At 51.0% G+C, this 14,197-nt stretch overlaps 1 protein-coding gene across 2 annotated transcripts in view; it reads left to right on the forward strand.

Annotated features, from left to right (window-relative positions):
- LOC142589536 (uncharacterized) overlaps positions 1-13,973 on the forward strand; it is a 55,762-nt gene extending 41,789 nt beyond the window's left edge. Inside the window, exons 1-3 of one of the 2 annotated variants that reach the window (XM_075700963.1) lie at positions 10,764-10,954; positions 11,574-12,219; positions 12,847-13,973. In XM_075700963.1, coding sequence (XP_075557078.1) covers positions 11,607-12,219; positions 12,847-13,844 — 1,611 coding nt within the window. In that variant the 5' untranslated portion in view covers positions 10,764-10,954; positions 11,574-11,606 and the 3' untranslated portion in view covers positions 13,845-13,973. Of the gene's footprint in view, positions 1-10,763; positions 10,955-11,573; positions 12,220-12,846 lie in introns of those variants that run through there. The other variant, XM_075700962.1, reaches the window with a different exon arrangement.
- Positions 13,974-14,197: the final 224 nt, after the last annotated feature.

The raw sequence follows: 14,197 nt of genomic DNA on the forward strand, positions 1-14,197 counted from the left end.
GCAACAAAATATTTAAATATACGTATAAGTATCGACTAAATCTACTTATCTAAAAAAAAGTCACGATGTATAATGCGTCAAACAAGGCAAATAAACATATTACGCAACCAAAAATTCACAGATCACAGCCCCCTCTCCCTCCACTCCCCCTGATGAATCGCGCGCGACAGGAGGCGGCGCGCTTTCTCCTCGCTTGTCTCCCTTGCACACACAAGGCTGAGCCACCATCGTCGGCTCACCCCCCCCCCCCCCCCACGCTTTCACTCGCGCATACAGCATGCGGAGCGCGGTCACGATGTTATCGCCCTTGGACTTTATACGAAACATGATGGCGAGGGCGACGGCACGAATGCGCCTGGAGTGTCCATATAATTGCTATCGCAATAATATAATAACACTAGAGAGTTTTATAATTGGGGGCCCAAGCGGCTTGGGGACCCAAGAAAATTGCGGACCGCAAGTGCGCATGCGCAGAACCCAAGCCAGTCTTGGGTTCTTGCGTTCGCGTTAACCCAAGACCTAAAAATCGAAAACTAGCGTGGGCCCCCAAGCCGTCTTTGGCCGCCCTCGTGGGTGACAGCGAGGGCGTACAGCAGATGGTCGCAAAGCAAACTTGCTGTACTTCGACTGATTTTTGCCATTTCACGCAGATGAACTCGCAGTTTCGCAGTGCGTCGCAAGAAAACACCAAATAAGAGCACTTGGCTTCGATTAGCTTTGCTTGGCTTAGAATTGCACACTTCATTCGTAATACTAACCGGTACTAGCACACTGATAACGTATCTTACATTTTATTGTTCGCTCTTTTTGCTCAAAAATGCATTCTGTTCATTTTCACTTGCAAGAAAAGAGGTACTTTTTTTGCCTTCAAGCACCTTTCTATTTTCCACACTGCGGCGTCCTGAGCGCTCAACCCAACGCTGTCTGCGTTCGACCAAATCCTCAAAGTCTGCTGCTCCTCTAAACCCAACAGCAACCGACGCAACGCGGCTTGGGGGCCCAGACCCTTGGGCCCCCAATTCCGAAACTCTCTGATATCCGGTAACTCAAGCGTCCCGTGGCGCATTACTTTCCGCAAATGAAGAAGTAACGAAATCGGACTTTCACCATGCGACCATTCGCTGCGCAACCACAATGTCATCTTCTTTTTTTTTCTTTTCTTTTGCGGGGCGGGGGCACCGAAATGAAGAAACGCGAAGGAAAGTATGTTGGCCTCAATCGAATGCCTACTTTGGGCACCTAATGTGGCTACCCAAGGAATATCGAAGAAAACGTGAGACGCTTGGTCCACCGAGAACCATACGCATACTACTCGGTATCCTACAGCGGCGAGACAAGACTTTCCGGAGAGGTTGCGCCCAAGCGAACGCGGTGCAATCTGTCGAGTCCCCACAGTGATGACAGCGAGAGACCATTGTTCCTTGTTCTCGTCTGTAGCCAGAAGGCGTCCAAAAACTCTGCCAGGCGAAAATCCACTCGGCCAGAGAAAACCGAACGCGCACCGAAGTGCGCCGCGCGGTGGTCGGGTTAACACGAGAAAAACGCATGCGCTCTGGCTGGCTCTGGCAGCCCGCGGACAGGGTATAGCGAGAACAAGAAAATTGAAGAGGCTCAATGTGTCCTCGCGAATAAAAGTTAAAGTAGAAAAAATAAATAACAATGTAGTTATCTTGGCTGGCTTTAGTGTCTTGACATTGATACTTTGGCATAGGTGAAAAAAATGTTGATATTCTTTTCTGTGACATGACGGCATAAATGAACCACCACAACGCTTCGTCTCATCGGACCTCGCTGCGTGCTTTGTCAACTTGTCTGATAGTGTGTTGATTTGGCTTGGCTCGTTGTATGTTCCAATGCAAGAGTTTAGAAAAGGCAATGTATCTTTGGAGTCAGATGTTTATAACAACATTAAACCGACAAAGTTCCGCAACTGAAAATATAAAGCATAATTTTGGTAATGTCAATGCACCTGTCGCATCAAAAGTTTGAGAACTTTATACCCATAAAGTTTCGGAATTGACATCCATGCACTCCGTAGATTCCGCGGCCCCCGTGAGATGCCGCGGCGAGCCCGTTCCCCATCAAAACGCCCTTGAAACTTTGTGCTCGGATGGTGCTCCTTGCGTTATGTGACTCCCGGTGCATGGGCGTTGCCGCGAAATCCAGCCTGAGTTCGCAATGTTCACGATGAAATGTCTTTTCGAGCGTGAAAAAGACCATTCTAGACAAAATCCAGAATGATTTCCGGCGCCGAAAGTTGCTTTGGGCGGCGGTGCATAGACTGCACGAAAAAATTTCGGAGGGGGGGGGGGGCGCTGAAGCCCCATAAGTCCCCCCCCCCCCTGGCTACGCCCCTGGCGCCCTGCAAGCGTTCTCAGTTGCCCGTGGCTGAATTCGCGTGACAGTTGTATTTGGCATTCGTTATTAAGTACATCTGCGATACTAGAATTTCGCCAGAGTTCAATAACATGTGCCAGTGTTTCATTACGTGAGCTTGTTTTTGTTCGTGTCACGCTACATCTTAGATTATTTGATTAATAATTGTTCGTTTATTTGTTTTACAGTTGGCAACGTTTTTTGCAGAATTTATGTGCTTGGGGAAGCTTCGTCCCTGCTTGTAAAAATGGTTCCTAAAAGCACATTTCAAAAATGCAAGTGCAGGAATGTCAATTTTTAATCGTTGTAATTATGTCTACATATGTGGCAATGCTCATTGCAGCCTCCCAGTGTATGTATGTCGGGACTATGCATGTCAAAAGGCCGAGAGGGCACCCTAGTATACACGACAGTTTACGTAGCTGAGGGTGGCCTTTTAAGCTTCGGAGGTATACATACAATGCAGTGGTGAGTCTGGAATAAGCACTGATACGTACCTAGGCATAGCTACAATCTTTCAAAGCTGGATGTTCCTGTTCTTGAATTTTTTGAAATAAGGTTTCAGTTATTCTATTTATAAGCGGGGGTCAAGCTGCCTCAACTAACGGCATAGAGTTAAACTACATCACTGCACTGACTAATACCCGTGTCACACGGGCGTTTGGAAGGCCTTCCAACCGATAGTCAGTTGACTCAAAGGTCAAGTTCGAGCTGCTACGCGGGCGGTTTCGAAGGCCGCCGAGTCAATAGTCTATCGAGTCAACGGAGCACCTTACAACTCTATCGAAATCTCGATGGCCTTTGAGCAACGGAAGGGGGCGCGATGTAGAGAAGTCGCCTTCACACCGAGCTCCGACGTAAATGTCCATATCTTCGGAAGTATCAGCCCTAAAGTGAAAATTCAAGAACGAGAAGAACCGCGAACATCAGGAGATCACGGAACTACCGCCGTCACCACGGTAGGACCACTTCTCTACTCTCTGCAAGAGTTTGAATTTTCGAGGCGGCGACGCCGCCACCTAAGCCTAGCGCCTAGGGAACGCAACGGCGTAGCAGCCCGCACGCGCAGCTGCTGCGCCGGCCCAAGCATGGCGCAGCCACTGGTAGTGGTTGCAGCGTCGGCGGAGACGCCGGCAGAAGAGCGAAGAAACGGAGCCACAACAGCTGCGGCAACTGCCCGAAGGGGCATCCAGCCGACGTCCTCGGATGGAAATCATGCAGAAAGAAGACCTCTCCACGCAGGAGAGGAGGAAGGAGAAAAGGTGGACGTAGGCGCTTTCGCCGATAAAGAAGAAACCCAAGAGGGCTGGTGCCGCTCTATAGGCGGAAGATACGTCCCGGAGGAGAAGGTGGAAGTAGTATTAGCAAGAAGAAGGGAACGAAAACCTGAAGAAAAACAAGGCCATGGCAGAGAGGACGGTAGACAAGCTTCAAGTTCGCCTGCCATCGGGTACAGAGAAGATTATCCTCCGACCAGCAGGAGGAATCGACACCCTAAAGAAGAAGCTGGGGGTTCTCGCCGGAAACGCCATCCTGGAGGCGGCCAGGCTACTCCCCATGGCAGAAGAGGACATTAATTGTCTTCAACAAAAACAACCAAACAATCTTAATATCAACCCCGAACAAGGAAAGGGCAGAGGCTTTCGCCAAAATCAAGAACAACCGAGCCGGAAAAGAAGATATCGAAATGACTGCCCACCCGGCGATGCCCGAGGGTGGCAAAGGCGTCATCTACGGGATTAACTTAGACTTGACGGAAGAACAAATACACAGGGCGTTGGACAACCCACGGAACCCAACGTATACGGCAGTCAGAAGACTAGGAAGAACATCCGAATCGGTCATCAATAACTTCAAAGATCTCGAAGTACCGAGGGCCGTAAAATTCTTCAGTCAATGGATTCCATGTCACCTATATATAAAAAAAGAGTACAACGTGTGCTACGCATGCGGCAAGATTGGACACAGGCAAGACGTCTGCCCAGATCCAACAAGCACCCGCTGCAGAGGCTGCGGGCTAAGAAATCAGCCGGAGGATCACGCCTGCGAGCCGAAGTGCCTCCTCTGCGGGAAAAAGCAGCAGTTAGGGGACTCGACATGCAGGGAACTCTGCAGGAAGCCCCCACTGGTTAAACAACGCGACGCGGCCCGGGCCGAGGCCAGGGCCGAACAAGAAAAGGGAGGAGCGACCGCAGGCAGAAGCAGGCCGACAACGAGGGTCACGCTATCGCCTGCTGCAAAAAGCAACGATCCGAGTCCAGGGACAGAAGTGCATCCAGGCCTCCACCCAGGGACGACTAGACCCACTGGCCAGACGTCCAGAAACCAGGGGACAAGAGGACCCACTCTGGTATGCCTGTCAGCTTCGCAAGCGTGGTCTCCCAAGGTAGAACGCCAGAATTAGAGGCACAGGCCAATTTATTTAAGAAAGAAATAGAAAAGAGAGATGAAGAAAATCGCCAGCTAAGAGAAATAATCAAAACCCTAACAGAAACAGTAAACCAACACAAAGAGCAAGTTGGGCAGCTAACGAACCCAACAGTGCGAGCTACGCAGGCGGCGCCATCAAGGCCGCTTACCCCAGTCCAGAGAGTAGCGGCCTCCGAGACGCAGGACGAGGGCAGCATGGTGATAGATACGGTAGGCACCGCAAAAAGGAAGGCAGAGGGGCACGAGACGCCTCCACCCGAGAGAAGAAAAAAGTTGAACAGAAAGATTAACGAAGATGAACTAGAGGCGCGCCTCAAGGAACACGAGGAAAGCATGCTAACCAAACTTAGCGTTATCATAGATAAGAAAATTCAGGTTATATCAAATCATATGAACGCACTTCTGACCGTGCTAGGAGGCAAAAGACGAGCTCATCCCGATCCCGAGCCTCCCTCGAGCCCGGAAGCCCCGTTCTCTTCCTCATCATGGCCAGGACAGGAACTATAATTTGGCAGTGGAACTGTAGGGGTATCAAAAAGAAAAAGGCGTTGCTACAACAGCACAGTCTAAATCAAGGAGAGCCTCCGCTTGCCGTGGCGTTACAAGAAACAGGCAAACCTCCAGTCAAAATTTCAGGGTACCGCAGAAAGGGCGGACCTGCAACATATGGTTTGGGCTTGTCCTCGTACACTCATACAGAATAAAATAATTAAGACCAGAGAGCAGTGGGAGACCGCGTTGCTCAGCTGTGCACCGGAAGACCAACTCAAGGCAATCCAGCAGGCCGAAGATGCCGCCAGGGCCCAAGGGCTCGAGGCCGTCATTTAGGTAGAGGCCTAGGTCTCCAATCTGCTGTGCACAAATAAAGTTTATTCCTCCTCCTCCTCAGCACATTCGACAACGGAAGAGGGGAAATATCTAGAGTAGCCACCCTAGTTAAGAATAACATAGCGGTAATTGAACACGATGCGAGTACGGACGAAGTGGAGGCCGTACTCATAGAAATCCTTCCCGGCAAAAAGAATAGGGGAAGCATATTTGTCCTTAACGCATACAGCCCCCCTCGTCACAAGAAGGCACAGTTCGAGGCCACATTTAAGAAAGCGCTGAGGGCAGCAAAATCGTGTCCCCTACTCGTATTAGGGGACCTTAACGCAAAGCATCACGAATGGGGCTACACCAAAATCGACAGGAAAGGTAGAATGCCGTGGGAAGCAATTCAGAACACAGGACTCTCGCTACTAACGGACCCGAACGAGCCAACCAGAACGGGTAACAGCATCTGCTGTGACACAACACCAGACCTAACACTAGGGCACAGGGTGGGCAAAACATCGTGGAAGAACACGGGCGAAAACCTCGGCAGCGATCACTTTATAATTTAAATACAAATTGATAGGAAACTAGGGGTGCCCGTACATAAGCCAAAGAAGGCCACCGCAACTTACTGGGATAAATTCAGGGATGTCAGATCAACAGCAGACTTAGGCGAAATCAGAGACATAACAGAGTGGACCTCAACCGTCGTCTCACACGTGAAACAGGCTACCGAAACGGTAGAGGGAGATGAGCTCCCATTCAGATTAGACAACAAGCTTAGAAATATGTGGAATCGAAAAACAACCCTCGAGAATAAGCTAAAGCGCCAGAAATGGAACCGGAACTTAAGGAAGAAAATAACCGAGCACAATAAAGAAATAGAGAGCTACGCCTTCAAACTAGAAGAGAAAAGGTAGGATCAAAAAATGCGAAGAGCTAGAGAAGAATATGAGCCGTCCCAACACGTGGCAGATGCTGCGCCATCTCATAGACCCCACCAACACCAAAACCCACGCCAACATAGAGCAAGTCAAGGCGAGATACAAATTTGACGGAACCGATGAACAGTTCATCGACCGACTTAAAGAAATTTATATAGGCTCCGCATGCCCGGCAGCGGATAAATATCAGGGAGCGGACAATCCGCTATTGGACGAACCGATTCTAGTAGCAGAGGTCAGAGCCGCGCTCTTTGGCTTCAAAAGGAACACAGCCCCTGGCCCAGACAAGATCACCTACGGTATGCTAAGGAACTTAGACGACGACTCTATAGTTCACCTTACAGCTTATCTGAACAAAGTGTGGGAATCAGGGGAAGTCCCTAAAGACTGGAAACACGCCAACATCATTTTAATCCACAAGAAGGGCAAAATCCCGGGTATAGAAAATCTCAGGCAAATTTCACTGACCTCGTGTCTAGGCAAATTAATGGAGAAGGTAATTCAGACGCGACTAACTCGATTCGCGGAAGAAAGCAGCATCTGGCCTCACGAGGTGGTAGGTTTCAGACCGTACCTTAGCGCTCAAGATACCATGCTAAGACTACAACACGATGTTACAGACAAACGAAAGACCAATGATACGAGAGCAATATTGGGCATAGACTTAACGAAAGCGTTTGATAATGTCAGCCACTCGGCCATCCTCGACGGCCTGTCAGATCTTAACGTAGGGAAGAGGACCTTCGCCTACGTAAAATCTTTTTCTCAAGGACAGAACAGCGACCCTGCACATGCAGAGCCTCAGATCAGAAGAGATTAAATTAGGAAACAGGGGCACCCCGCAAGGAGCCATCCTATCCCCCTTCCTATTTAATTTAGTTATGAAAGACCTCCCGGGCAAGTTAGGAAGGATCGAAGGACTAAAGACGAGCGTCTACGCAGACGACGTCAACGTTTGGCTCAATGAGGGCAGCGATGCGTCTATCGAAGAAAGGCTCCAGCGGGCAGCCGACATCATAGACTTGCATGCCAAAAGTAAAGGGCTGAGCTGCTCCCCGACGAAGTCGGAACTACTGATCATCAGGCCCAGGACGAGGACAGACCAACGCATCTCCTCCCAAAATCTTGATAGACTTAGATGGGAAAGAAATTCCGCAAGTAGATGAGATCCGAATTCTGGGCATGCTCATAAGCAAAACAGGAAGCAACCACACGACTATAGCTAAGCTAGACACGCACGCAAACCAAGTGGTAAGCATCATTAAAAGAATCTCGGCCAGATGCAGAGGGCTAAAGGAGAAGAACAAGTTAAGGCTGGTCCAGGCCTTCATCTTGAGTCGGATCTGCAACCCCATTCCTTAACATTAAAAGAGTAGAAAGAAACAAGTTAGACGTCATAATAAGGAAATGCACGAGACGGGCACTGGGACTACTAAGCTCGACCTCAACTGAAGCACTAGAGGGAATGGGGGTGCATAACACATGGCAGGAGTTAGTGGAAGCTACGAGAACGGCACAACTCGAACGCCTGAGTCTAACCCAGACAGGACAGCAGATTCTAAACTGGGTAGGACTACAAGCTAACAGAGAACCAAATACCAGACGATCCACATTGAGTCGAAAATTAGGAAAGCCCTCACGGTCGCACCGATACCTAAGAACATGCACCCACAACACGATCAGGAAAGACGCCAGCACAGAGCCAAACACTTGGCAACAAAGCTAAGCAGAATGCCACCCGAGACGGTTGCCTTCACAGACGCCGCCTTTTGCGGAGACGGAAGTTCCGTCTCAGTGGTAGTCGACGGGACCGGAGCAGAACAGGGCGCGATATATACGAGCGGAGTAGACGCCACGGCAGCGGAGGAAGCGGCGATCGCCCTAGCGTGCGTTAGTACGGACGCAAGGGTGACCGTTGGCGACAGCAAATCGGCAGTAAGAAATTTCTGCAAAGGCAAAATAACAGACTACGCGTACAGCATAATATCGAAAGGCAACATAGACAGAGGGACCACCATAACCTGGGCCCCCGCTCACTCCAACATACCAGGAAACGAAGCCGCCAGTGCCCTCGCCCGAGCGCTCATTATCCCGGGGGGGGGGGGGGGGACGGCAGCCTCAACCTAACTTTAAGGTCGAGACGCTCGCAACCTACCACGAGGTCATAGAGCAGCACAGATTAGGACGCCGGAAATATCCACTCCCGGATAGGTCCCTCACGTCCGCAGAGGCAGTCACCTGGCGCCGCTTGCAAGCCAAGAACCACATGTCTCCCAGATGGAGATACCTCACGCAAACGGGAAATCCGGAGGACCAATTCTGCAGATTCTGCAATAAAATAGGAACTCTAAGACATATCCTATGGGAGTGCAGCTACTCCCCGGGATATCATTTATTTAAGGACGAAGAAGCATGGGAGACCGCGCTTTATAGCGAAGACCCGGCGGCACAGGCCAACATTGTCCGTCTGGCAGCCGAAGCGGCAAACCGCGTCGTCTACTAACAGCTGCCCCTTAGAGTGACATCGGGCTCCATGGACGCCTACGAGCGGTACCGGAGCTCCGGTGTCACCCATTACGGACAATAAAAGTTTTCTCACTCACATTTGAGCAACGGAAACGGAAACAGCGCGAACATGCCCTCTCGTTCACAGTGTGCTCATACTCACGGTTAGAAAGAACAAATCAAACCAAATGCTCTAACAATACTATATACGAGTGTTATTAATTATTCAATAAAGTATTCTTGCCACTTGATATGTGCGAACTGCACGTACTCTCGACAGCAGCGGCGCAAACGTTGCCGCAGTTTCGCTACTCAACAACTTGAAAACTAAACATATATGTGTGGCAATGTATAAACAATTTTCTTTAATGTATAAAGAAACATAAAAGAAATCATAGTGCTTTTAAGTGGTTTTAATGTTGTTAATGTTGTTAAACTTTTCGTGACACGAAAACTAAAATAAAGATCCGCAGCGCCACACAATTTGGCGAGAAACACCGGAACCACTCAACGGCCTTTCAAAAGTGCCGTGTAGCAGCGCGACAACTCCTTTGAGTCGATAGAGTTATGGCGTTTCGAAGGCCGTCGACTGGAAGGCCTTCCAAATGTGCCCGTGTGACACAGCTGCAATGCAGGCGTCACTCTCCCCCTGCACAGTAGCGCTAAACTATTTCGCGGCTACTACTATCTCCACAATTGGCAGAGGACGACCCTGAACGCGACGAACCGGAAGGGCGGCTTGGTTGCCTGCGCACGCCTGCAGGGTGAGAGGTTTCCTCATATCCCTGAAACCGTCCCTGAACGCGACCAGTCGTCCTTGAGGTGGTCCTCGCGTTGTTGGGCGCAGTGCCGGTTACCCGACGCCTTCGTTCGCTGCCGCCTTGGCGCCTGTCTGCGGCGAGCCGCGTCAGCGTAATGTGTGGGGGTTCGGTCTGACCTGACTGACAACACAGACTCGACTGCTTCACACGCTTGGATTCCTTCCCTAACCTCAGTGTGCTTTTGCCACGCCTACTATGTGCGCATATTCCGAAATCCCGCAGCACACGCAACCAAAGTGAGCCCATTAAACCTACCACTTGCCTATCATGTGAGTTCCTATTTCCCATCATCCCAGTCCTCTTAATTTTTATGACTAAACTTCGAGATTGTCACGTGACGCTCCCTTATAGTCGTTTCCTTCCTCCATGGTTACTGGCCATCGATCGAGTGTCATAAAAATGTTTTGTAGAAAACGCTATGGTACTAGCAGTACCACGACAGAGCAACCGAAGCAGTGTATGTTTAATAAAAACTATCGATAAGCAAACATTCTCGCCGAATAAGCAGAGCCTCAGAAGTCACGTGTTGGGCCGATACTGCGAGAAAAAAAGCTAAGGGAATGACTTCACGAAAAGTTCGCTTGCAAAGGCTGGCTGCGTGACGTAATGCTCCTTCCGTATGCTGGTTTTACTTAGCGCGTAATATCCGCTATGTGCATATGTTACGCTGATATATCGCACTCTGAGAAACGGTATAGTGTCACGCCGACTTTTCAGCCGATTTCTTCAATTGCGCGTGGCAATGCACCCTTTATCTCTCTTTTCTGTTAGCTATAGGCAAGTTAAACAGCAGCAACAACATAGAAAGAAAATGCATCCTGCCTCTCGGTGTCTTTTTTTCATCAGCTGTAATCTTCGTTGCAACAGAACAAGCACTCAGCGGTATGCATGTAGCACATGGCCGTGCGCGCGCATCGTGGCGCTTGGATGTAAGAGTTGTACGCGCACAGCTGCAAGAAAACGGAACGTGCCCACGAGATAAAACGAAGCGCCACTACCGCTTCGTTCGACTACAAAAGGCCGCGCGTCGCAGCGAAACCCGCAGACGCTGTCCAGGACCAGGTACGTGCCGTGCAGTGCGGTGACACGCTCGTCTAGAAGAATAACGCATTGCGGCGTGTCTACTTTTTATGCTCATCTGCTGTAAACTTGATGATGGTCTTCGTGAAACGTTGTTGCTGGTGCGACATAACTTGTCGTTGCTTTAACGGGCTTATTTAATTCGCGTTGGCCGCATTTCGGTGGATGCGGAATGCAAGAACTTCCGTGATCTTCGATTTAGGCGCGCATCAAGGTGGTCGAGTTCCCTCAGTCATTTTTCTCGTAGCCAGTCTATCGCTTTGGGACGTTAAACTACGTCATTTAAATTGGCATGATTGGTCAGGTGAACTTTGTTATTGGCTTATGATGTCATTTATTCTCTATACATAGTGTGCGAACGGGACCATAGTCTCGCACATGTGTGGTTCTTTTTGCGCCGCGAAGTTATTTCCGTGTCTCCGCTTAGGCGTGCCATGCTGGAGTGTCGCAGCGCACTGAGCTAATCCGTTGCGTTTTCATTGTCTTTGTTCAAAGTTGTGCTGGCCACAAGTACGGCTTTCATCCTATGCGCGTTAACCGGATCCGGTCTGTTCGTGCCGCCGATTATCCCCGATGCGTTGTCTCTGCACCGCCGTCGCAGGTCTCCCGTGCATCCCACCGCCTAAGCTTCGCCATGGCTTCGTGGTGGCTCATCCTGTTCTTATCTCAAGCAGTCCTCCAGCACTCCTCTGTAGACGGCACGTTCGACATTGGTCTCAGGTGGCTGCGTGGCGACAGCTCTCTCTTCTCCAGCCTCGTCAATGCGACCGCAGTGACGACAGAAACCACTGATCCTCAGACAACGCCTGTGGTCGTCGCCAGCACTGCCGGGGACGCTTTGCACGAGAGCCGTACCGCAGTCTTTAGAGACGATGTGTTCATGGCTACTGCTACCACTGATGCTACCATGGTGACCACTGGACAGATCACCGCGACCACGAACCCTACCGAAACCAACGCGACGACCACAGGAACTGCGCAGGCTATGATCCTGGTGCCGGATGCGACACCCGTGTCGCTGGACGATCTCGCGCTGCAGGTTGACCGAGTGCCGGATCCGGTGCTGCATCTAGTGGTCAAGGAGGATGGGTCGCACTCATTTGTGGTCATCAGCGGAGGCCGAGGGCCTACGACCTTGCCTACCGCTACCACTACGTTGCCTACCACTGCTGCGGAAGCCAATACACCGGACACCACTACCTCTAGGGCGGAAGATGCCTCCACGTCACCTTTTACAACAATCGCTGGTGGGTCTTCGTAATTTTTGTGGCAGACGCAGCGCGCGCAAGGACAAACATTCGGTGATCGAAGCATATGAAGTACATTGTGATACACTTAATTGCGTAAGCACGCCTTCAGTAACATTCTAAAAAAAAAAAGGATATTGAATATCTGGATGACCCTTCCTAAGGGCAGAGGGTGATGCAATAAGTGCCCGTTTTTTTTTCTGTATTCGGCTTTGTTAGCCTTCTCATTGGCTGTTTCCGCCTATGTGTTGGTTATTATAATCACGTACCAGCTGTTTAGCGCTGTGTCCTGTTCTTTCTATCTGCGCTGTCCACCCCTTTCAGATGCTTCACCATCTAGCCCACCCAGCCATTCTTGAGAGCATACTTCTGCTTTACCGGGCAGCAACAGCTGAGTCGTCCACGCTTCAGCTCTGATAGCGTCACAGGTTACACGCAGCGCATCTTATTTAGTCTGGAGGATTGCCTTGTTTCGCCTAGCAGTTTCACCACAACTGCTCGCGTTCAGGCGAATCACGCATCCTGCTCGTCGCTGTTCGAACACGATCAGATGGCTTGGCGTTCATAAGTCCTACTGTCGCTTCGTTACGCCTTTTATTCATGTCCCATTGCCTCAATTTCTTTCAGTTCCCACGACCTTGGCCACTCCCAACACGACTTCTCCCTACTTGATATTGCTGCACTACCTCCGGCCGTTCATCTTCGGCCGCCTGGGCGCCGCTTCGACAGCCGGCAGCACTGAGGCGACCACAGTCGTCCCTGGCTCGCCTTCAACGCCAGTCTTTTCCACTGGCTCTTCTTGGCTCGAGGGTGTGTCAGTTTCTACGCCCGCCACTACAGAAGCTGCGGATCCTGGTCTGTCGGCTTCACTCGTCCCCACCGCAGATGCCGCAAGAAACGTGGCAACTGCTGACACCTTCACCACCGAGACTGTCGCCGTAACGCCCACATTAGCCAACGCCGCCCCTGCTACTGTTGTCATTGACTCGCATCTCGCCTCTTATCCGGCTGAGTTCAGGGCAACCGAGCTTCCGTACTACTCAACTACCCAAGGTGTTCTCGGCTACGCCAACTCCTCCTTCGCCCAAACTTTCTCCCCCATTGGCGAACCATCCGCCCGCGCAACAGCCTTCGCCACCACCCCTGTTCTCGGCACGACCGAAACGCCGCGTTCCTCCGACTCCGCGAACGTTGCTAACGCGGCCCGCACCGTGCTGGTCACGCATGACGCTGTCACGACCGATGTCTCCCGTACAGACGACTCCCCTGAGGCTCCGACGCCACGTTTTGTCACCTTGTCCGTCGCTGCCGCACCTACGGCGATCCACACGACTCCCGTGGCGACTCGCATTTTTGCCAGCGACGTCCCTGCTGCACTAGCTGGTGCCTCTCCCACTACCGAAGGTCGCACGTATCGCCATGCTAGCCCACCCGTCGAACTGGATTCGCTGACGTCTCAGCGTATCGCCGCGGCAACTTCAGTGACCCCACCGATAATCGGCTATTTGCGCCAAGTCACCTTCGCGCCTTGGCCTACAACGGCCCCCAACAAGACCTACGGTGGGGACGGCGAGCCGAAGTACCGCTACTTCTACGACCCTGCGCAAGTCATGCAGGTCCTGTAGGCAACCTGCCCACGCTTTTGAACCCGTGGCGGCATTTTAATCCCTATTACTGTATCCCTATTCACCTCCTCAAGCGCCATTCACCCTCCATTGCATGACGGCGTTCTCAATGCGCAATAAAACATGTACACCAGCACTTTGTGCTTCTTTTTGGTCGTATGTCTTTAGCAACCGCACGGCTGCTTCGTGACCGTCTTCCAAACAAGACGGAAGTGAATCACTGGGTGTTGGTGAAATGTTCGACAAAGGGGGACATCTCTGGCAGCAGCCAATGTTTCGACGGGCTGTCATGGCAACCAATGCTTTTTTTAATTTGCCCGACGACGCCAAGATAAGCAGATAAATCGCTGTTG

This window comes from Dermacentor variabilis, chromosome 8 (assembly GCF_050947875.1).
Source record: "Dermacentor variabilis isolate Ectoservices chromosome 8, ASM5094787v1, whole genome shotgun sequence".
Lineage (NCBI taxonomy): Eukaryota > Metazoa > Arthropoda > Arachnida > Ixodida > Ixodidae > Dermacentor > Dermacentor variabilis.